A 25184-nucleotide genomic window follows, 5' to 3' on the forward strand; every position below is an offset into this window, starting at 1 on the left:
CGGATGCTCATGGAGTATCGAGTGGGGTACCTGCAAGAAATTGAGCAGTTGAGGCTGGACCACCGGCGAATTAATAAAGAAGTATGGAATACCAGGTGGCGGCCGCCTTCATCCCAAGATGTAAGGACCCGAAGGGTTCCACCAAGAAGTGACAGGGAAGGTGGCTGAAAAATGTCAGCAAGTGGTAGTTCAGTTCGACTGGCAGGATGACGTTGAGAGACCGTAGTTCCTGTGAGACCCTGAATGAGTCAGACTCAGGCCAGACAGTTGGCCTGATTAAGACTGATGACCGTACCAACCGGGGGAGCTGGTCGGGGAATGGAACAAACAGAGAGAGGAATGTGGTGACTAGACAGGGTCTGATGATGCAGACAGACCGTGACTGGAGGGTCAAAGCCAATGACCAATATTCTGACTGCTGGGGGCGGGGGAGGCCTAACGTAGACATTAGACCGTATGATAGATGGAGACGGTTCTCTCGACCTGTGGGGCTGAGGTGTTGTCTCAAGGTGTAAGGGAGAAGTCTCCAGGTAACTAGAGAGTTGGGGGGCCTGGTTACCTACAAACCCACCCAGGGGGTGTGTTTAAAGCACTGTTGTAAAGAGTGTGAAAATGCCTGAAGGACCTGTGATGAGGTCAGAGTCATGTGACCCAGTGGGCGTGGCTATGAACGATATAATGTGGCCAGGGTGAGTCACAGGGGGTGAATGCAGGGACCTGGTTGGTCCAGTGCAGAAGGTCCCGTGAGGAGAGTTGGCTCCTGGCTTACAGCCTGTGTGTGGCTGTATGTAATGGCTGCCAGAGCCTGAGAGTTCCCTGGAGGGATAGGGATGTCTGCAGCATTAATGAAGGAACCATGTGGAGACCCTGACATGGGTGAGATAAATGAGGCTAGGAAGCCTCCTATGCATAACTTGTATGATCAGAGGCTTAACAGAGGGAAGCTCTGTAATGGACGCTATGCTGGTGAAATGAACTGTATGTTATTGGTCACAGTTTATGCTGCCTAATAAACCGCATAGACTGCTATGTTTTGATGGAAAACCTGTGCCGCATGTGATTTGTTCGCTGCCTAGCGAGAATCCCCTACTTAGATGACAGCACTACCTCACAGTATATATATATATATATATATATATATATATACACTGTGTATATAGAGAAAAAATTATTATATGAATAGATTACCATTAGAGTTGAGCAGATCATATCAAAATAATTTTAAAACTCATATAACAATCTCCTAGGAGTGTATTGAACCCGTTTTGATGCAAACACAATTTTATCAAGGTCAATGTGACCTTAACCTATCTGTGACGAGCGTCAGCTTAAGCTGAGTCATTTTTCTTGAATGAGTGGACCCTCTGGGCCGTGGCACCCACCCACCTAGGGAGAGCTGACCTAGTGAGGAACCACCCCCTAAACAGGGAGTGTTAGGGGCAAGACCAAGGGGGTGAGCCACCATGGCAGCTGGACCAGACGGCCGGCTCAGGGAAACAAGACAAGGTGAGACAAGACGTTAGTTCAAAGAAACTTCATTAAGGAACACTTCTGGGTACAACAGGTGCAAAACGTGAACACACAAAGTACATAAAGCAAGATGCGTGCAAGGGCAGCCGAGGTCCAAGGCATGAGGAACACTTCAGGGTATAACAGGTGCAAAACGTGAACATACAGAGTACATAGAGCAAGGTGCATGCAAGGGCACGCCGAGGCCCAAAGCATGGTACGTGCAGATGGTAGACAGAGGCACGAGGACATCGGACTCCAGACAGCAGGCAACGATCAACCGGGACATCAGGTTCTGTAGCTCTGAAGGTGATCGGCAGGTTCCGGACATCCGGTAAGCAAACCAGGGTTCCATGCAAGGAGACAAGACAAAGTTAGAAACAGGATGCGTGTCAACGAACACACCCAGGTCAGGTTCACAGGACGGAGGCCTGCGCATGCCATGTGGCATGCCAGGGGCAGGTACAGGGATGGTGGCCTGTGCGAAGAGACACGCCATGGAGAGATACAGGACGGAGGCCTGCGCGTGCAGAGGACATGACAGGGACCAAGATAGGGTACGGTGGCATCGGAATCCGGGGTGCTGGCATCGACTGACAGGGTCCAGGAATCAGACTGCGGAAATCAGCTCCGGACATCAGGCCGCAGTCATCTAGGTCCGGACCTCTGGCAGCGGTCGGCAGGTTACGGAATCCGGCAGGCAAGACAGGGTTCAGAGCAGAGCAAAGTAAGCAAAAGGCTTTGTGCAAGAGTAGCATGAAAAGGCACAGTGCAAAAACCAACGTGCATGCAAGGGAGCACGGAAACCACGTCTGGGGCACCGGCAGGCGGTACCGACGGTGACATAAGCAGGCGGGCATGACTTAGAGGCGGCACAGCTGCGGCTCACACAGCCGGTAACCACTATAGCACTGGACGGCGGGCACGGCTGAGGCACACAGGCGAGCATGACTAGAGGAGGCCCGGCTGAGGCACAACAGGCAGGCACAGGGTGACTAGGCGTGTGCACGAGGGCACGGAGCCACAAGGCAGGGCTAGGCAAAGGTACAGGACAGAGACACGTGCGAAACAGCACGGCAAAGCCCAGTACGAAAAGTGCAAGGGCGCATGAAACATCAGAGACAAGGCATAGGGTAAGAGGCAGAGTCCTGCGCATGCAGAGGGCATGCCAGGGGCAAAGTACAAGACGAGGCCTGCGTGTGTGGAGAGACACGCCAGGACAGAGCCTAGCAGCGGAGCATAGGCCGAAGCCCAGAGCCAGGCCAAGGGAGAGCCTTGGGACTAGACAGAGTAGAGAGCGGAGGCCTGCACGTGTAGAGAGACATGTCAGGGACAGGGTACAGAGCGGAGGCCTGCACATGTAGAGAGACACATCAGGGACAGGGTACAGAGTGGTGGCCTGCACGTGTAGAAAGACACGTCAAGGAAAAGGTTACAGAACATAGACAAGAGACGTAATACGAGCACGGAGCGTGTGCAGAGACGCACGACAGAGCAAAGTGCAAGGGCACAGAATAGAGGGAGCGACCCAGCAGACCAAGCAGTCATGCAGGGAAGCAACACAATACTCAGGCCCTGAGCAAAGGAAGGGGCAGTCTGATATAGGGCATAGCACCTCCACTTCCGGGTCAGATCAGAGGAGAACTTCCAGTTCAGATCCTCCAGGATCACAGGGAGCAGTCACATGATCAGGATTCCAGACATGCAGGGATGATTGCAGAACCAGTGCTGAAACCTAGGCCGGTCACATGATCAGAGTTCCAGACATGCAGAGATGATTGCAGAACCAGCCTATGCTGCAGCATAGGAAGGACACATGATCAGGGGTTCTAGACAAGACGAGATGATCACAGAAGGCAGAGCAGAAACGCAGGCATCCTGCAGCTCAACAGACATGAGGTGAGTGTGCACACTGCTCTAGTGAACATGCAAGATAGCAGACACGAGATGCGCGTGCACACCACTCCAGGGGTTCTTGAGGCAGGACAGACAAGGCAGACATGACAGACATGGTGGACATGACACTATCTAGATACAGAAATACAGAAAATTGAAGAGGTGGTAACTAATAGCTGTATGGTGGTGTGTATGACTCTAATATTAGATTATTACAACAGCGATTTGTGCAAAAAATATTTTTTTTACAACACGCACACTGTGTACACAATTGTGTTTAACTTTCTGTATGTATTTGCTTTTGTCTTCTATTTTAGTCGCAAAACTCGGATAGTGGGGTATGAATGTCCTATTTTTGCTTGCAACATGTGAAGAATATAAAAAATGATGTTCTCAGTCACACTGAGGGACTACAGAGGTACACCACTTCCTTGTATCACTTGACTCTTTGCAGTATTATTCACAGACTGAGACTACCACTCCCATTTTCAACCTGCTTCAGCTCTGCAGTAGTGCAACTCAATCAGATTAGGCCTTTTTCTATTCCTAGGTAGAATGAGCTGTAGGCTCTGACCAATATCCCTATGCTGTAGAAGCCACATCATACTGGCTGTGATAACCGCCCTGATTGGTTGATCAAGACCATGTAATGTGATTGTTTCAGTGCATCATGGGGAATCATACACAGCAAAAACTGGAGTCATTAGCCATCAAATGAGTCTTCAGCAGTGTGTGAAATGGTGCTGCTGGGTAAAGATGAGCGGGTCTGATGAAATTTCAATTTGTCAAATCTCCTAGATTTAACTGGGTTATTCAATACTAGATTAAGGCCCGATGCTATCGCATCGAGAGGATAGTGACACACCTCTTGCCATGTTAACCCTCAATACACACACACCCCCTCAACACACACCATTGTCATTTTGAAACACGACTGCTACTTCACTGACAGTGGGATTATTGTAGCGTCGAGGGTCTTGAGTACGATCTTGTTTAATAGCCATAGTGATGTTTGGCATGACAGTTCCATTTTGTACATTTTTGATTTTCTTTACATCGTAAGCGTTGTTCGTTTGCGGTAGTGGTATCGAGAATGTAAAGTTGGGCAAATGCGCGTTGCTGGTCATCTGAGGGATGTAGTGTTCCAGTTCTATGATAGATCTGGCCATGTATGCGGAAACAGTATGGGCCATATCCAGGAGGTGGTGAAATATTTGCACCCATGGAGGCAAAAGCAAAGGAACTGTTAATACTTCGAATATTATCCATGAAATTTTTGCTAAATTCACTTTGCCCTTTCAGCAAACGTGTAAAGACATCAGGATATTGTAGTATGGGTACATGGACTTTACCCTTCTGACAGCAGAGCGTAAAGTTGTTATCAGAAGGTATCTCTGCTACAAAATGCAAAGCTTCGCAATGCTCACATACATGGGTCATGTCACCACAGCTGTGTTCGGTAATACTATTTTCATCATTAGTGAAAATGTGAAGTTGTAGTAGAAGTGCATGTCCAACCGATGGGGTGCGCCTAGTTTTGAGACCAACGTATATTTGTCTTGGTTGCACTTTCTGCGGGCTAACTGCAGCTTGTATGTGAAGAAACTGTGCATTGGTATTGACTAATGGTGGTATTGATAGGGCAGAAACAGATTGCTGATTAATTATGTCAGTGAACGGCATATAGGATGAAGTGTGGTAGTAACTTGTTCCACATGCTGATGTGGAAGCATCCTGTTGTGAGTCTACTAATAATGATGAGGAAGAAGCCGTCTGTTGTTGGCGGTGATGGCGTGTAGAGGCTTCTTCAGCCAATGTAATAGATTTAGAGTTAGGGGATTCGTGTGTGAGACGACGGCGTTTATAAGCCTTAATCTTGTCAAGTCGATGCTGTATTTCCTCAGGAGTCTCATTAGCACGGCGTTGTTTTTGTCGTAGTGCTAAAGCTGCTTTCCTTTCACTGGCATTGGCATACTGTGCATCAGTATTGAATGGTGGTATTGATAGGGCAGAAACAGATTGCTGATTAGTTATGTCAGTGAACGGCATATGGGATGAAGTGTAGCAGTAAATTGTTCCACATGCTGATGTGGAAGCATCCTGTTGTGAGTCTAATAATAATGATGAGGAAGAGGCCGTCTGTTGTCGGCAGTGACGGCGTGCAGAGGCTTCTTCAGCCAATCTTATGGATTTAGAGTTAGGGGATTCGTGTGTGAGGCGACGGCGTTTATAAGCCTTAATCTTCTCAAGGCGATGGTGTTTTTCCTCAGGAGTCTCATTAGCACGGCGTTGTTTTTTGTCGTAGTGCTAAAGCTGCTTTCCTTTCACTGGCATTGGCATACTTTTTGTTATGACTCATGTTGGCACAGGTAAAGGAGTCTATTTTGCAGTTATCTGGCAGTGAAGAAGGCGTCCTGGAGTATTGTAGAGTAAACAGATACTAATTGACCCTGTAATTGCCCAGCAGTAGTTATGAAGTGGTAGTGGCAAATTGGCCCTGTAGTTAGACACCGGCAGAGGAGCAAGGCAGCAGTAGTTATGGCGGTAGAGGCAAATTGGCCCTGTAATTAGACACCGGCAGAGGAGCAAGGCAGCAGTAGTTATGGCGGTAGAGGCAAATTGGCCCTGTAGTTAGACACCGGCAGAGGAGCAAGGCAGCAGTAGTTATGGCGGTATTGGCAAATTGGCCCTGTAATTAGACACCGGCAGAGGAGCAAGGCAGCAGTAGTTATGAAGTGGTAGTGGCAAATTGGCCCTGTAGTTAGACACCGGCAGAGGAGCAAGGCAGCAGTAGTTATGGCGGTAGAGGCAAATTGGCCCTGTAATTAGACACCGGCAGAGGAGCAACGCAGCAGTAGTTATGGCGGTAGAGGCAAATTGGCCCTGTAATTAGACACCGGCAGAGGAGCAAGGCAGCAGTAGTTATGGCGGTATAGGCAAATTGGCCCTGTAATTAGACACCGGCAGAGGAGCAAGGCAGCAGTAGTTATGGCGGTAGAGGCAAATTGGCCCTGTAATTAGACACTGGCAGAGGAGCAAGGCAGCTGTAGTTATGGTGGTAGAGGCAAATTGGCCCTGTAATTAGACACCGGCAGAGGAGCAAGGCAGCAGTAGTTATGGCGGTAGAGGCAAATTGGCCCTGTAATTAGACACCGGCAGAGGAGCAACGCAGCAGTAGTTATGGCGGTAGAGGCAAATTGGCCCTGTAATTAGACACCGGCAGAGGAGCAAGGCAGCAGTAGTTATGGCGGTAGAGGCAAATTGGCCCTGTAATTAGACACAGGCAGTGAACAGTCAGAGGAGCAAGGCAGCAGTACTTATGGCGGTAGAGGCAAATTGGCCCTGTAATTAGACACCGGCAGAGGAGCAAGGCAGCAGTAGTTATGGCGGTAGAGGCAAATTGGCCCTGTAATTAGACACCGGCAGAGGAGCAAGGTAGCAGTAGTTATGGCGGTAGAGGCAAATTAGCCCTGTAATTAGACACCGGCAGAGGAGCAAGGCAGCAGTAGTTATGGCGGTAGAGGCAAATTAGCCCTGTAATTAGACACCGGCAGAGGAGCAAGGCAGCAGTAGTTATGGTGGTAGAGGCAAATTAGCCCTGTAATTAGACACCGGCAGAGGAGCAAGGCAGCAGTAGTTATGGCGGTAGAGGCAAATTGGCCCTGTAATTAGACACCGGCAGAGGAGCAAGGCAGCAGTAGTTATGGCGGTAGAGGCAAATTAGCCCTGTAATTAGACACCGGCAGAGGAGCAAGGCAGCAGTAGTTATGGCGGTATAGGCAAATTAGCCCTGTAATTAGACACCGGCAGAGGAGCAAGGCAGCAGTAGTTATGGCGGTAGAGGCAAATTGGCCCTGTAATTAGACACCGGCAGAGGAGCAAGGCAGCAGTAGTTATGGCGGTAGAGGCAAATTGGCCCTGTAATTAGACACCGGCAGAGGAGCAATGCAGCAGTAGTTATGGTGGTAGAGGCAAATTGGCCCTGTAATTAGACACCGGCAGAGGAGCAATGCAGCAGTAGTTATGGCGGTAGAGGCAAATTGGCCCTGTAATTAGACACCGGCAGAGGAGCAAGGCAGCAGTAGTTATGGCGGTAGAGGCAAATTGGCCCTGTAATTAGACACAGGCAGTGAACAGTCAGAGGAGCAAGGCAGCAGTACTTATGGCGGTAGAGGCAAATTGGCCCTGTAATTAGACACCGGCAGAGGAGCAATGCAGCAGTAGTTATGGCGGTAGAGGCAAATTGGCCCTGTAATTAGACACCGGCAGAGGAGCAAGGCAGCAGTAGTTATGGCGGTAGAGGCAAATTAGCCCTGTAATTAGACACCGGCAGAGGAGCAAGGCAGCAGTAGTTATGGCGGTATAGGCAAATTAGCCCTGTAATTAGACACCGGCAGAGGAGCAAGGCAGCAGTAGTTATGGCGGTAGAGGCAAATTGGCCCTGTAATTAGACACCGGCAGAGGAGCAAGGCAGCAGTAGTTATGGCGGTAGAGGCAAATTGGCCCTGTAATTAGACACCGGCAGAGGAGCAAGGCAGCAGTAGTTATGGCGGTAGAGGCAAATTGGCCCTGTAATTAGACACCGGCAGAGGAGCAATGCAGCAGTAGTTATGGCGGTAGAGGCAAATTGGCCCTGTAATTAGACACCGGCAGAGGAGCAAGGCAGCAGTAGTTATGGCGGTAGAGGCAAATTGGCCCTGTAATTAGACACAGGCAGTGAACAGTCAGAGGAGCAAGGCAGCAGTACTTATGGCGGTAGAGGCAAATTGGCCCTGTAATTAGACACCGGCAGAGGAGCAATGCAGCAGTAGTTATGGCGGTAGAGGCAAATTGGCCCTGTAATTAGACACCGGCAGAGGAGCAAGGTAGCAGTAGTTATGGCGGTAGAGGCAAATTGGCCCTGTAATTAGACACCGGCAGAGGAGCAATGCAGCAGTAGTTATGGCGGTAGAGGCAAATTAGCCCTGTAATTAGACACCGGCAGAGGAGCAAGGCAGCAGTAGTTATGGCGGTAGAGGCAAATTAGCCCTGTAATTAGACACCGGCAGAGGAGCAAGGCAGCAGTAGTTATGGCGGTAGAGGCAAATTAGCCCTGTAATTAGACACCGGCAGAGGAGCAAGGCAGCAGTAGTTATGGCGGTATAGGCAAATTAGCCCTGTAATTAGACACCGGCAGTGAACAGTCAGAGGAGCAAGGCAGCAGTAGTTATGGTGGTATTGGCAAATTGGCCCTGTAATTAGACACCAGCAGAGGAGCAATGCAGCAGTAGTTATGGCGGTAGAGGCAAATTAGCCCTGTAATTAGACACCGGCAGAGGAGCAAGGTAGCAGTAGTTATGGCGGTATAGGCAAATTAGCCCTGTAATTAGACACCGGCAGAGGAGCAAGGCAGCAGTAGTTATGGCGGTAGAGGCAAATTGGCCCTGTAATTAGACACCGGCAGTAAACAGGCAGATGACCAAAGCAGCAGTAGTTATGGCGGTATAGGCAAATTGGCCCTGTAATTAGACACCGGCAGAGGACAAAGGCAGTAGCAGTTATGGCGGTACAGGCAAATTGATCCAGTAATTAGACACCGGCAGTAAACAGGCATAGGACCAAGGCAGCAGTAGTTATGGTGGTACAGGCAATGCCAAGCGTCCGCACAGCAAGTCGGCGTGAGGTAAATGACGCAATTTCACGAATGCAAGATGGCGTCGGCGAAATCTCGCGAGATTTCGCCGACGTCGTTAACACCTCTTGCCATGTTAACCCTCAACACACCACACCGCCTCAACACACACTCCTCTCACCTTTCACCTCCACTCATGTCCACTCACTCTTTCACTCCACATACATTCCTTTCTCTCACTCCGTTTCTCATACTCACACCGTCATCGTCGCTGCCCCGACATCTTCCTCCGCCACCGCGATCCAGGATCCAGACGTTCTCCAGGCTGCCGACATGTTCTTGCGGGATGCCATCTTGGATTTCGTGAAATCCCGCGATATTCAAGATAGCGTCGCTGCAACAACATGTCGCTGGCGTGGACGACATCGGGATCCAAAAAGATGGCGTCGGCGAAATCTCGCGAGATTACGCCGACGCCATTTTGGATCCCGATGTCGCCCATGCCAGCGACATATTCTTGCGGGACGCCATCTTGGATGTCGTGAAGTCCCGCGATATTCAAGATGGCGTCACCGCAACAACATGTCGCTGGCATGGGCGACATCGGGATCCAAAATGGCGTCGGCGTAATCTCGCGAGATTTCGCCAACGCCATCTTTTTGGATCCCGATGTCGTCCACGCCAGCGACATATTGTTGCGGAGACGCCATTTTGAATCTCGCGGGACTTCACGACATCCAAGATGGCGTCCCGCAAGAACATGTCGGCGGCATGGAGAACGTCTGGATCCTGGATCGCGGCGGCGGAGGAAGATGTCGGGGCAGCGACGATGACGGTGTGAGTATGAGAAACGGAGTGAGAGAAAGGAACGTATGTGGAGTGAAAGAGTGAGTGGACATGAGTGGAGGTGAAAGGTGAGAGGAGTGTGCGTTGAGGCGGTGTGGTGTGTTGAGGGTTAAGATGTGCGTGTGTGTGTGGTGACGTCACCGGTTACAACTGGACGGAAGTTGTTACAACCGGAAGCTGGTTAGGGCATTTATTATTATAGATGATTCACAGACAATGTATACTCTGCAAATTGAATGTTTGAATAACAAAATTGAATATCTTTTTATGCTCTGTAGATGGCAAGTACTGTATAGAGGAGAGCAGCAGAGGTAGCCCAGAGAGGTATCTAGTTACTTTCTTTTTTAGCCTTTTGCTGGCCTTCATGCTGAATTCACGCTGAGCAAATTACAAAAAACTGCATTCAGGATTTGGAGAATGCAGATTGCTGTAAAAGTAGAGTAGAATTCAATATCACTGGAAAACATTTGCCCAACTCTAGCTCTGGACATTTATTCTTTTCTATTTGGAAAATACATTTATTCTGTTGGCAATCCTCATAAATCAAAAGGTAAAGAAACTTTGAATTTACAGGGACTTGAAAATTTGAGAAAATTAGAAGTGTGTCCTCTACAGATCAAACCGCTTGTCTCTGATTACTATGCATAAATAAATCTGTATGTTAAGTAAGTAAACTAAGTTTCCTTTTAATGTCACCAAAGAAAGTATTGAGGGACAACATACACATGTCATAATAAAATTCCATCATTTAGACTATCCCATCAAAAGCAAACTACAGACATCATATACATCATACAGTCTACAGACTCATGTACTATGTCAATGGACTGCTGACACATAAATTACCAGGAATGCTATCGCATCTTCTTAAATCAGGCAATATCTGGTTCCTATAGTTAGTACACAGATGATATAACAAGCATGGATGTTGCAATTGCAGAATATTATTGATCTATAGCAACCTTCTTATTTAAGAAAAGAAAGAAAGCAGGGATGAGCAGACTTGTAGATATTCAGGTTTGTCGGGTTCCGCCAAACTAGAGTTAAACATTCGGTTCAGTATTTGAACTTGACCCCAAACCCTAACCCAATAGAAGTCAATGGTGAACTGAATTTTGATGCTTTAAAATGACTGTAAAATGGTCATAGTAAGAGCTAGAGGGATGCAAAAGGAAACTTAATGGGGGGCAAGTGCAGAACAATTGCCCTGCAAACAAATTTGGATAGGGAAATGACTTAAAATAACAGAATAAAAAAAAAGAAAAAAATATCATCTTGAACCAGGCGGAGGTCCAAGTGGAGGAGGAGGTTAAGGAGGCGGTGGAGATGGTAGTGTAGGTGGAAGAGGAGTAGAAGGAGAAGGTGTCCAACACTGTTTTTGTTTTTTGTCTTTTTTCCATTGATTTTTTTGGAGTACTATGAAAACAGGCAGTGTAATAATCAGCAGGCCACTCTCTCTGTATACAGACCATGTAATACTCTGCTCTTTTTGGGGTTGAAAGCAATGAGGAGAGCATCAAATAGAGGATGTGACCATGTTGCTGGTGCTGGTATAGATGCTGCAGGGAGAGAGAGGCCGTGTGCAATCTGTGTCTACTACAGTATGTGCCCAAATGAAACACCTGCCTCTGTCACAAGCAGGATGTTGTGTGTAATTTCATAGATATGAGTACCACTAGATGAATGGTGAGACCAGAACAAGTAGAGGTGCGTTTAGATTAGTTGGCTGAGAGTGCCTTCAGTTCCTTCACTTTGTCTTCCACCCGATCCTCTGGTGAAAGAACAGATTTTGTTCCTGCAGCCCATGAGCATCTGTTTTCCACCTCACTCTTGTGCAAATCAGGCAGGCAGTCTGAGCCCCAAGTCATGCAGCAGTCACTTGTGCTTTTTGATGACTCTGTTGGCTTTGGTTTCATAGACCATCCATCTGGCCCTGGCCAACAATAAGAAGACACTCAGTGTACTGATACCCAACCACATGTTCTGTTGGAGTATGAGTGGGTGGGACGACTAGTGTAAATGGTCAGCAGATCACGGCAGCACATCTCTGATGATGATGATGATGATGATGAAACACAGGTGCCAACTACTATATGGAAGAGACTGACTCTGGATGGCTTTGTAGGTCAGTGATAGTAGCTTGAAGTGGATGTGTTGTGAAATTGGGAGATAATGAAGGGTTTATTCAGAGTACGTTAACTTTTTTGGACCAAAAATGGAAAAGAGACAGCTGCAGAGTATATTTATTTTTTGACCACACTACTCATATCGACACAGAGGTACAGTAAAAAAATTGTTTCATGATCAGGCATTTATACAGGCCAAACCACGTGGTGCGCTGACTAATCACAGCCATACCAATACTTGGCATAGCTGTGATGGCTCAAAAGTGGCCACAGCCCAAAAGCTTGTTGATTGTCTGCACTGTAGCCTTTCAACAAACTTTATTAGGCATCTGAACCCGAACAGTAAAGCAGACATCCTGCTAAAAGTCTGTGTTTAAAGGGAATCTGTCACCCCTTTTTTGAGATATCATATAGTAATATCATTCAATTGTGTGTCACATAAGGATTCTCCTAGTACTTTTGCTTCCCCCTGACCCTGCACCTTTCATGCATAAATACCTTGTTTATATCGGTTCAGATGTATGTAAACTGCCGCTGTCCGGTCCGATGGGCGGGGCTTATTCAACTGCTCCCCCCTCCCTGTCTTGCTCTACACAAGAAGAAATGCATAGAGCTAGACAGGGAGGGGGAACAGTTGAATAAGCCCCGCCCATCGGACCGGACCGTGGCAGTTTACATACATCTGAACCGATATAAAAAAGGTATTTATGCATGAAAGATGAGGGGTCAGGGGGAAGCAAAAGTACTAAGAGAATCCTTATGTGACACACAATTGAATGATATCATTATATGATATCTCAAAAAAGGGGTGACAGATTCCCTTTAAGGTTCCGTACACTAGGTGTCTGGTATGAATCCCAATCTTTATAGTTCGGGTTCGTTCAAGAAAGAAAGAAAGAAAACAAACATACTTCTGGTTTATTTGGCTTCTGGTAGATGCTATCGTCAAACATCCCATAGGTTGTCTTCTTTTTCCCAGGGAATGCTGAAAAGAGAAATCAGTAATTTTACAATCTTTTATACTATTAGGATTATAATAACAAGTTTAGAATTTTATGTGTATTTGATTCTCTTCCAGTTATTAATAATCATCATTCTATAAATCAAAATACCTAAAAAAACACCTACAAAAGTGTTACCATTAGGTTTCTATGCAATGCTGAAGTTTCTAGGATCCCATGGAAGCCAGTAGAGATGATTTGATCTAAAAGCTACCTTCTGTAAATTGAATGTTTTTTATGCTATGCATAAACAATAAACTTTGAGAGCCCTCAGTGGTTGACACCTTTTAATGGCTAACTGAACAGATGGTAATAAATAGCAAGCTTTTAAGACTACTCATGTCTCTTCATCAGGCACAGTTTATCATATCTATAGTGGCTTGTAAAAGTATTCACCCCCTTTGCATTTTTTATGTTTATTTCATTTAAAGAAGATGCCTACAACTGTGAACATTTGGTTTTCTTTTTATTTTGAAGCTAACCACAAATAGGACAAAATTACTGAAAACTTCAATGTGCTTAACTAGTAAAGTCAGTACTGTAAAGGGCCTCATTTTATGGCAGTTACAGCTGCAAGTCGCTTTGGATAAGTCAGTATGAGCTTTCCACATCTTTCCTCTGGGATTTTTGCCCATTCCGCACAAAAAAAATGCTCTACCTCTTTAAAATTAGATGATTTTCTCTTGTAAACAGCAATATTCTAGCCTGACAACCGTCTCTCAATTGGATTAAGATCTGGTCTTTGACAAGGCCACACCAAAACACTTACACATTTCCCCTTAAGCCACTAGAGTGTTGCTATAACAGCACGCTTTGAGTTATTGTCTTGTTAGAAGGTGAATCTTCTTCCCAGTCTCAAATCACTGACAGACTGAAGTAGGTTTTGCTCAAGAATATCCCTGTGTTTTGCACGATCCATCTTCCTCTTGATTTGGACCATTTTCCATGTCCTTGCGGCTAAAAAACATCCCAATAACATGTTGCTGCAATCACCATGTTTCACCATGACTGATCGTGTTCTTAGGGTGATGAGCTGTGTTGGTTAGGTGCCACACATAGCGTTTACCTTGGTGACCACAGAACTTGCCTCCATAAAATTTGTGAGTCTCCCGCATGTCTGTTGGTAAACTCAAAACAAGCCTTACAATTTTGGTGTGTCAGTAAAGGCACTTTTCTTCTCATTCTACCATAAAGGTCACCTTTATGAAGTGCACGGCTATAGTGGTCGTATGGACAGATACTCCAGTCTCTGCTTGGGAACTCTGCAGCTCCTTCAGCATTGCAGGAGGAAAGCTTTGCCTCCTTTAATCTCTGTGCTGCCTCTCTAATTAATGCCCTACTTGCCAAGGCTGAGTTTTGGTGAACGGCCCTCTCTTCGCAGGTTTGTTGTGATACCATATTCTTTCCATTTGATGATAATGGATTTGATGTTACTCTGTGGAATCAGAGATTTGGATTTTTATAAAAAACCAACCCTGATATGTACTTCTCAACAACTTTGTACCTGACTTTTTTGGAGATTTCCTTGGTCTTCATGGTGTTGTTTGGTTAATGGTGCCTCTTCCTTAATGGTGTTGCAGCCTTCCAGAAAAGGTGTGTATATACTGACAGATCATGTGACACTTAGATTGTTCACAGGGGGACTTACTTTCTCTAATCATGTGACCTATGAAGGTCATTGATTGCAGCAGAAAATTTTAGGGACTTTGTCATGAAAGGGTTGAATTTTTAGTTATTTGAACCCATAAATTTAATTTATGCCTATATTTTTCTCACTTCACTTCACCAATTTTATTTTAATTTAGTGCTGATGCAACACACATAAATTGGATTATAAAAATATTTAAACACAGATCGTAACATAGCAAAGTAGGTAAAAAGCAGCGGGGTGAAAAACTTTGCAAGCCACTGTATATCTGAAGAGTCATATATTTATACACAACAAAAATAATGCAGTAAATAAGACATGATACATGAAGCAGAACTATCAATATGGGATGGGGAGAAAATATGTGACAGTAAATATTGGAGCAAATATTTTTCTATCTACTGGCTAACACCGAACAAAGATATATATTTGCTGTCTCAAAAAAATAAAATATTAAGGCTGGTGCTCATGTTACGTTTTTTAACATTTTTTTCCGCTTTTTTCCGCAACGGAAACGCTTATAAAATGCTAATAACACGCATCCCATGCAATCCTATGGGACTCCGCAGTTGTGCCCATGCTGCGGTTTTTACCGCTGCGGAATCGCATAGCAGTAAAATGCACAGCATGTTCATTGTTTCTGCGGAATCGCAGCAATTCCGCTGCCATAGGATTGCATTGAAACACTCACTTTACGCATGTAGCTATGCCCACTATGCGTAAAGTCAGCGCTTCATGTGCGGATAGTACCCAGGGTCTGGAGGAGAGGAGACTCTCCTCCATGCCCTGGGTACCATATACGGTACCTGTAAAAAATAGAATTGAAATAAAAAATCGGGATATACATACCCTCTAATGGCCCCTGGAGCTCTCCCGCCTGGGATGCATTGCACGAATCACCACAGATGACGTCACAGTCGCGTGACCGCCATGTCATCTGAGGTGATTATCGCAATGCATCCCTGGGAACGAAGCTTGCCAGCAGTGTCACTGAGGGCCTGGGGCCGGCAGAAGGTGAGTATATCCATATTTTTAAATTTTTTTTGTATTATTTTTTACATTCTATCTTTTAATATTGATGCTGTATAGGCAGCCTCAATAGTAAGAAAGGTGGTCACACTTGTCAAGCACTATGCTTGACAAGTGTGACTAACTTGTCAATCACCTTCCCAAGCGATGCTTCAAATCGCTTGGAAAGTGGAAGCATTCCGCAACCAAAAAAACGCTTGCAAAACGCTTGTGTTTTGCGGGAAAACGCATACGAATTCCGCATGCATTTTACCCGCAGCAGGGACTTGCGGAAATGCTGCGGACATTTCCGCAGCATTTCTGCAACGTGAGCACATAGCCTAAAACTTAACTCCCTGTTGATCCACAGCCCTCCGTCCAGTCTTCGATGTCTCTTCTTTTCTGCTTCCCCCATTGCACACATACTATCCAGCCTTCTTCACTTCAGGCCCCTGAGTTCAGGCTCGACCATGCACCAGGTAGTCACTCAAGCGACACATGTCATGTCGTTGTCACATCACAATGTTCGATGGTACAGCACACTGTGACATTCAAAGCCTTGATCAGTCAGAGGACATGGAGTTTAGATTCTGAAGAGAATGCGTGCAACAGGGGAACAAGGTAAAGGGAAAAAAGAGGCACTGAGAACTGGACACAGACTGCAAGGGTTGCAGGATAGGTGAGCAGGGAGGTGAGTATTCATTTTTTTTAGCTGTTTTCCTGGCCTTCTATAGTCCCAACTGCTATTTTGCTACATTTGTAAAGAGCAAATAGAAAAATTCCATTTCTGAAGAACACAGATTTTTGCAAAATTCGAGGAGAATTCAATTCCACTTATAAAATCACTAATGAAAACACTTTTACATTAGGGATGTGATAGTTGTATAGGTTCTCCATGAAGACAATCTGTTGTACAGATGTAAGAATTACTGTTCTAGCATGATTACCTTAACCCCTTAAGGACCAGGGGCATTTCGTTTTTGCATTTCCATTTTTCGCTCCCCTTCTTCCCACGGCCATAACGTTTTTATTTTTCCATTAATATGGCCATGTGGGGCTTATTTTTGCGGAACGAGTTGTACTTTTGAATGTCACCATTGACTTTACCATATCATGTACTGGAAAATGGGAAAAAAATTCCAAATGCGGTAAAATTGCAAAAAAAGTGCAATTCCACAATTGTTTTGGGGATTTTTTTTACCATGTTCACTAAATGCTAAAACTGACCTGCCATTATGATTCTCCAGGTAATTATGATTTCACAGACACCAAATATGTCTGTTTTTTTATTTAAGTGGTGGAAAAAAATTTCAAAGTTTGTAAAAAAAAAAAGAAAAAAATGTTGCAATTTTCTGAGACCCGTAGCGTCTCCATTTTGGATCTGGAGCCGGATGAGGGATTATTTTTTGCGCGCCGATCTGGTGTTTTTATAGATACCATTTTAGTGTGTATATGATCTTTTGATCGCCCGTTATTGCATTTTATTGCAATGTTGCAGCGACCAAAAAAAATGTAATTTTGGCATTTTTATTTTTTTTCTTTCTATGCTGTTTACCGATTGGATTAACTATTTTTATATATTGATAGATCAGGTGATTCTGAACATGACGATATCAAATATGTGTATGTTTGATTTTTTTATTGTTTATTTTGAATGGGGCAAAAGGGGGGTGATTTGAACTTCTATATTTTTCTATTTTTTACATATTTTTAAAAACTTTTTTTTTTTTTACTCTTTACTTGCTTCAATAGCCTTCATCCGATCACTTGTGCTACATAGAGCAGGGCTGCAGCCATGGGTGGCGCTCATAGATATACAGCTATGACAACCACAGGGGTCTCCTGCTGACCCCAGGTTGTCAAGCTAACCCATCGGCGACCAACCGTCATATGAGATCAGCTGTCATGTGCCGGAAAAGGTGCGGGCTCAATGCTAGATCATGTACCAAACAGGGGTAGGCATCCAATGACGAACTCTGCCCGTCTTTGGACGTTAAGGGGTTAAAGGTAACCTGTCACCATAAAAAACACTATTAATCTCCAGATATTGGGTTAATCTGCAGGGTAATAGCATTACTAATCTGCACGGCGCAGTTTCAGTCAGTGCTCTGAGCATACAGAGCAACGGCCGTAGCCACACCGCCAGCCTTGACTGATACTGGCCTTGCATTAGGTTTTCTTTAACCCCTTAGTTACTGCTGACGTACTATTGCATCATCGGTAAGAATCCCCTGCTTTGAGCCCACCTCAAAGCCACGAGATGTCAGCTGCTATAAACAGCTGAAATGTACCCGCAATAGGCGGGAGCGGAATCGCGATACGCCCGTGCCTATTAACTAGTTAAGTCAGGCTGTCAAATGCTGACAGCAGGCATTTAACAAGTATGTGGCGCCCCTGAGGCTCGGTCGCCACAGAGGTACTGCACCGCCTCCTGAGGTGTGGTGCCCCACCATCCAGGTAAGTTGGAGGCTCCTGACCACGCTCCATCACTCGCATCCCACACAACACAGTAGTTCTGCAAAGCCTCATTGCGGCTCCCTGCTTGGAGTGTAGCAAAGCACCTTTGATGGCTCCCTGTTTGGAACACGAAACGTGCTGGGAGGCGGGTGGAGTTTAGAATACATAAAAGAGCGAGAAGGTTTAGGATTACAGGTCAGTCAGTGAGAGAAAGCCACTCAGAGAGGAGTGAGGAAAGAAGATCCCTGAGAGAGAGATGGAGGAAGGAGGTGCTGCAGCAGACCTCAGTGACCTGGGTCTGCTGGGACGGGAAAGGAAAGAAAGAGACAGACATTGAACTGAAACATGATCTTCCAGGAGAAGGAGAGATTAGTACGGAACGAAGGAGTAAAGGGGAACAGAGGATGTGGGTTAGGAGAGAACCCGGCCTAGAAGTTCTAAGTGCAAGGCCGGGGCCCGGTCCCCGAGGTTGTATGGATGCTAATGGTCCTGCAGCAGACACCGGTGGAGTAGTGGGCTGTAAATGCACAACTCCCATCTAAGACTTGGGGGCACAACAGCAACATTGATAGTGAGCCGGGATTCAGGAATAAGGAGTCCCCGAAGCAGGCTACAGCTGTCTGCCGTACAAGTAGAGTTCTTGGGAACATCTGTCAGGAGGAACTCCAGTGTAACTCAGTACTGGGAGTACTTCACACTTAAAGGTGCTATAAAAGGAGACATTCAGAAAGGTACAAGTTGGCGGCGCGTTGGAAGGGAGCACTCCATCTGACCTGGAGGTTGATTGAGCCTCTGACCCGGAGGACACAGTACGGAGGCAGGCAGCTGTGTGTATTACAGACTGTAAGTAAAGCTTTGGAACTACAAGCCCTGGTGTCCTCCATTCCCTCTTGCGCCAACACACCTGGTACCGCTACATCTGGGTACCAGCTTCTACACTGCCTGCGCCTCTCAGCTACCCCTACATCTACACTGCCCTGAGACTACAGCTCCACCTGTGGGGAGCTTCACCATCTTGGCTGCAACACACCACCAATTCCAGAGGATCTGCATGCAGCGTCGGCTTAACACCTCCCTTGCCGAACACCACAGGTGGTGTCACGAACTATTTATCAATTCTATTTCATTGTTCTTTCACCCCCCCCTTTTGCAATGGAGCCCCAGGACCACGGGCCGGGTCACAGCTTCTGTGACAACTCCCATTGAGATCAACGGGCCCGGTGCCGAGTACCCCGATAGCCCTGGCTGGGCGCCCCAAGTACTTCCGGAGCCCAACCGTAAATGAGACCTCTATGGTTTTGGCCGGCAGATTGCTATGAGCGCCACCCGGTGGCCACCCAGTGGTCAGCACTCATAGCAATGTAGTAAATCTGCTACATATAGGCGATCTGAGCATCGCTTATATGTAGCAGAGCCCATCAAGTATGACATGCTTCTAGCCTCCTATGGAGGCTATTGAATCATACCAAAAGTAAAAAAAAAGTGTTTAAAAATTTAAGAAAAATTAAAAAAACATAAAAGTTTAAATCCGCAAAAAATAAGCTCTCACCCATCTCGAGATCAAGAAAAATGGCGACGCCACGGGTCTGGGAAAAGGGCGCAATTTTTTTTTTTTAGCAAACTTTGGAATTTTTTTTCACCACTTAGATAAAAGAGTACCTAAACATGTTTGGTGTCTAAGAACTTGTAATGACTTGGAGAATCATAATGGCAGGTCAGTTTTCGCATTTAGTAAACCTAGCAAAAAATCCAAACAAAAAGCAAGTGTGGGATTGCATTTTCTTTGCAATTTCACAGCACTTGGAATTTTTTTCCTGTTTTCGAGTACACAACATGGTAAAACCAATGGTGTCGATCAAAAGTACAGTTCGTCCCACAAAAAATAAACCCTCACATGGCCATATTGACGGAAAAATAAAAAAGTTATAGCTCTGGAAAGAAGGGGAGCGAAAACAAAAAATCGAAAAAGCTCCAGGAGTTAAGGGGTTAAAAGGTCTTTTTTAGACAACCTCTCTGAATTAAGCTGATCCTCACTAGACTAGCCAATTTCCAAGGGTCCCACTGCTTGTAGCCATTTGTTTATTACAATTCGCTGAGTAAATTTTGTCTTAGGAAAGACAATGACACATACATAGAAGTTGGAGTAAATTGATTTCCTGCCATGTGTGATTCAATGATGTTTATTTACTCAGTGACCCAATAGTATGTTTTAATTCATAGTATTCTATATGGTGTCCTATCTCATTTAAAGGCCTCGGATTCCCCACATGGATACTTTATGCGCAGCTAAACATCTAGGTAGAACAGTGAGGTAACAGGAGAACCAGTCAAATCTTTTGCAGATGTATTTTATAAATCAACTCCTTTAGTCTAATAACATTTATGACTTATTTCTCTGTGTTGGCAGAAAATCTATAGCACAACATTTTGTAATAAAAATGAACAAAGGTCATAGCTGAAATGAGCACATTTATCATTAATGTTTTCAGTGCATTAGCAGTGGCGGTGAGATGTTAGACTGGGTTCACATCTGCGCTGTGAATTTTGTTATTTTGTTCTGAATTAGGGACAAAAAAAGACAAATTCATCACAGAGACTAATCTGTAACATGATGGACACCATCAGCACCATACAGACCCCAGATTTTGCCTGTCAGGTTTAAGTATGGGCTCTGATTCATCATTTGCACTTTTTTAAAGTCACTTTGCTATTTTGTCTTTTGGCATTAGTTGCCGTTTTCAGCTTCAGATTCATTAAAATGGCAAACACGATTCATGAATTTTTTTGCAAAGTTAAAAATGAGCTTTCTTCCAGTCATGAACTGTTTTTGCAACTTTTGGGGCCAAAAGTTGCAAAAAAATTGACCCACAACTGTCATGGATGTGTCAGGTGTGATAGTCATCCTGGATCCCACTGTAGAAGGTCTTTGCATTTAGCACCTTCTTGAATTTTGCATCCCTGTTATGGAGCGACATCCTTCTCCCTCTAGGACCCAATAGTTCCTTCCACCTTCTGCTCTAATCACACACCTGTGCTGAAGGTTTAAATACATTAAATTGCTGCAGCATGGTGCTGGTGTTAGCTCATATTTGCCTCATTCTTGTAGGAAGCTCTAGCAGTTGGTTAGTGACTTCCCTGAGGACCTTTGGAGCATTGCTGGCGTGATATCTCTCGGTTGTCTTCTCAAACTATGTTTTTTCCCCCAACCATCTACCCTCTCTGTATTTAATTGGGATTGACTAGTTCCTACCCCATCCTCTCCCTATGTAGGGCCTATTGTTAGGATCAGACAGGGATTAGGTTCCTACTCGGCGATAGGTGCAAAACCTATATAGTGATGTTTAGGGCAGACTGGGTGGTTTTAGATCTGACTAGAGCTCCCCTTGTTATGTACTTACTTAGCCTTCACACAGCATGACAACAAGTCTATCAGACTCAAAAATACACCAGGGGAAGACCAGAGTGAAGTTGTGCCACATTTTGTGACTTTTTAAAAAGCAAAAATAAAGTGAAAGGACGCAAAAATTCTAAAAAAAAAGCTAGCTGAGTTTACCTACACAGGTCTGAAAACAAATGCACTTTGAGGATGCATCAGCCCTCCTTGATAAAGGTGTAGGCAACACAAGTGCAAAATAATGATGAAACAACCACTCACACGTCTACAAATTCATGGAGGGGGTGGTTGTCTAGTATTATGGATAAGACTTGTATAAGGCACACATCACACAGCTGCAGTGCACAGTGTCTGGCTTACACCCTATATGTGACGCCCCTATTATTCGATTAGGCGGGCTGTCCAGCACTATATAATTACACCCGTCGGATATACACCCTAGATTACAAGGCCAATATTGATGGACTTGGATGCATCCTGCATAAAAATGGAAGATGTGCAGTAAATTATAAATAATATGCATGAGGTATTGATTGATATTTTGGCCAAAGTATGCAAGCTCGTCACACATTTTAAAGGTCCTCATTGTCTTGTGAGTTCCTACAAATAAATAGATCTTTCCTTTTTTACTTTTTGAAAAGTGGCAATTCATTTATCAAGCGAAAATATCTGGACTTACTAGAAATTGCACTAAAGTAGAAACCAAAAAAACCCCAGATGAGCACATGTAAACTTCATGTATATATATATATATATATATATATATATATATATATATACTGTATACTTCAAAAAGGATAGAATAATCAATGGGTGCAAACAAAAAAAAGCACAAAATTAGCAAAAAAGGGGGCAAAGATGACGAATCAGGGCCAGAATCTGCAACAAAGAGCCTCCTAGCAGAAACCAGGGGCTACTTCCACTATAAACGTACACAGAAAAGACATATCATAGTAGCGAAAGCAGACTTGACTTGAGACAAGAGAACTGGAAGTTCAGGACTCCAAGAAAGAAAATACCACCTAGTCTCTTCCCCGAATAATCCAACTCGGACCCGCCTACAATGCGCCAAGTCTTTGTCTGCAGTTGCTACAGCATTAATCTGTCATAAGACATGTGACCACACTCAAACGGGTCAGCGCTATGAAACTACCGTATATTCTCAGAGCTGACTTATTCTTTATATTATTTCTTGACTTACCACTTGGTTGATGGACAATAGTAATCTTATCTGTTGAAATAAAATTCAGATTAATACATATAACAATAAACTGATTAAATTATAAACACTTCTCTTATATTTCTCAGTATTTGTATATTTTTCTTTAGGATGATGACATTGCTTTATGACATGCATGTTATCTTCAATTCGTCATACAAGACTTGTTCATCAATGTCTACAAAACTATTTATATATTTTAATATCCAATGTCGGACTGGGATTCCAAGGGTCCACCAGTAAAATTGACTCTGTGGGCCCATCGTTCTACTGCATGCAAATACTATAGTACTCTAATTCAAAAATTTATATAATACTACATTGGTTGATTTGTTAAATGAATGATGAGATGCTGCTTCTGTCTGTACATAGTAAATCAGGTGTATTGTGCTGACTACTGCCCATATAAGGGGGTAAGGGGCCCACCTGGGAATTCATGTTCCCCCATGGGCCAATCCGAGCCTGATTATATTTTTTCTATTATCAATATATAATCTTGCACAAAACTTTACATTTGTTCGAAGCAGAGAATAAAAAGCAAAAAAAGGTCTCTATACTTACCACATAATTTATGCCTAGGTTTAAATTCATATGTTATCATAAAATTACCAGAATGAAACTTATTCAAACGTAGTTGATCAAATGTTTTTTTTTAGAGATTAGGATCCCCCTAATGAAAACCTGTACAATTGGTCACTGGGATGATAAGATGAAGAAAAGTTCTAGTATACCCCCATAAGGTCACTGGAGGCTGCACAGATCGAGAAATAACTGTGTCAGGTTATGTTTTTCCTGATACAAATTACAGTTTTCCCTTTCTTCTAAAGACAGAAAATCATGAAGTAAAAATGTTTGTAATGATTTCTGACTTTAATCAAGTGACATATTTGAATATTGCATTTAAAATATCAGCAGAAACATATTGAGCCTGGTATCATTTGATAGATATGTTAATTAATATGATACTAGGATCAGGAAGGGAATGTGTCATATAATAAAAAACTATTAACTCCTTAACCCTCGGAGGTATTTTCGTTTTTCGCTCCCCTTCTTCCCAGAGCCATAACTTTTTTATTTTTCTGTCAATATAGCCATATGAGGGCTTGTTTTTTGCAGGATTAGTTGTACTTTTAAACCATGTCGTGTACTAGAAGATGTTAAATAATTTAAAGTGCGGTGAAATTGGAAAAAAAGTGCAATCTCACATTTTGTTTTTGCTTGGCTTTTTTACTAGGCTCACTAAATGCTAAAACTGACCTTCCATTATGATTCTCCAGGCGATTACGAGTTCATAGACACCAAACCTGTCTAGGTTCATTTTATCTAAGAGGTGAAAAAAAATTCCACACTTTTATTTAAAAAAAAATTGCGCCATTTTCCAATACCCATAGCGCCTCCATTCTTCATGATCTCAGTGTCATGTCGGACGCTGTTCACACCACAGCATCCGGCAGGCAGAGGTAGTTCCACCTCCAGCCACTATAGCCTCAGTGGCGCCGGCCTGATCTTCAGGCTCTCGGGGGTTAATCCTGCTGGAGACCAGGTTGGATGGTTAGTCACGCCCACGGTCTTTAAATAGTCATGCTGGCCTATGGGCGTCGCCGATTATAGCTTGTGTTTCATACCAAGTGGTTCCGGTCTGGAGTGGAGGTGTTCAAAAGAGAGAGATTCATATCTGGTGTCGTATGATCCGTCGTTATCCTTTCTCCTTCCCATATTTGTGTTTAGTTGTGCCCTGTTCACATTACTGTTTATTCCTGTGTGTGTGCGGCGCAGTGCAGTTTAAGTTCTCCCTGTCTGTCATTATTTGTGTGGGAGCTTTGGTGGTGACTTCTCACTGGGTGGAGGGTGGAGGGTTAAGTGCAGGGCTGAGCAGGAGATAAGGAAAGGTCGGAGGCTCAGGCATTTGCACCTTCAGCAAAAACCCTGGGTTGAGGGTCAGACAGGGTTTCCCCTAGTAAAGGGACACCACAGGGGCCCCGGGTATTTCAGCCTTAGTTGAACTAAGCCCCCGTGACATTATAATCGGCCCACATTTTTTCAGGAGTCCATGGATCCCATGGATTCCATAACCCGCCAGTTGGCGGCGCTGTCCATACAGGTCTCCGAGTTGAATGGGGCAGTTCAGCAGCAGGGCCTGGTAGTAGCAAAGGTGCAAACGGCATCTGCAGGTATCGGTGCAGAGCCGAAGTTTCCGCTGCCAGAATGATTTTCAGGCGATCGCAGCAAATTTGTCGTATTTCGGGAGGCCTGCAAATTATACTTCCGCATGCGGCCAATATCCTCAGGTAATGAGGCCCAGCGAGTAGGGCTGGTGTTGTCATTACTGAGTGGTGACCCCCAAGCATGGGCATTTTCCTTACCACCTGACTCTGCTACATTTCATTCGGTCGATAATGTTTTTTCTGCCCTCGGGCTCATTTACGATGACCCTGACCGACTGGCTCTAGCGGAATCTAAAATCCGCGC

General features: G+C 44.7%; 1 protein-coding gene across 2 annotated transcripts in view; it reads right to left on the bottom strand.

Annotated features, from left to right (window-relative positions):
• The window catches only part of BANK1 (B cell scaffold protein with ankyrin repeats 1), a 1011739-nt gene that overhangs the window by 33307 nt on the left and 953248 nt on the right, over positions 1-25184 (bottom strand). For both annotated transcript variants that reach the window (XM_073589285.1, XM_073589294.1), the window contains 2 exons: positions 22698-22727; positions 12900-12973 (listed from right to left, as the gene is read on the bottom strand). In XM_073589285.1, the coding sequence (XP_073445386.1) occupies positions 12900-12973; positions 22698-22727 (104 nt within the window). The remainder of the gene's footprint in view (positions 1-12899; positions 12974-22697; positions 22728-25184) is intronic.

The sequence above is a fragment of the Dendrobates tinctorius genome, unplaced genomic scaffold, assembly GCF_039654945.1.
Source record: "Dendrobates tinctorius isolate UK_male_01 unplaced genomic scaffold, ASM3965494v1 ptg000011l, whole genome shotgun sequence".
In the NCBI taxonomy this organism is placed as follows: Eukaryota; Metazoa; Chordata; class Amphibia; order Anura; family Dendrobatidae; genus Dendrobates; species Dendrobates tinctorius.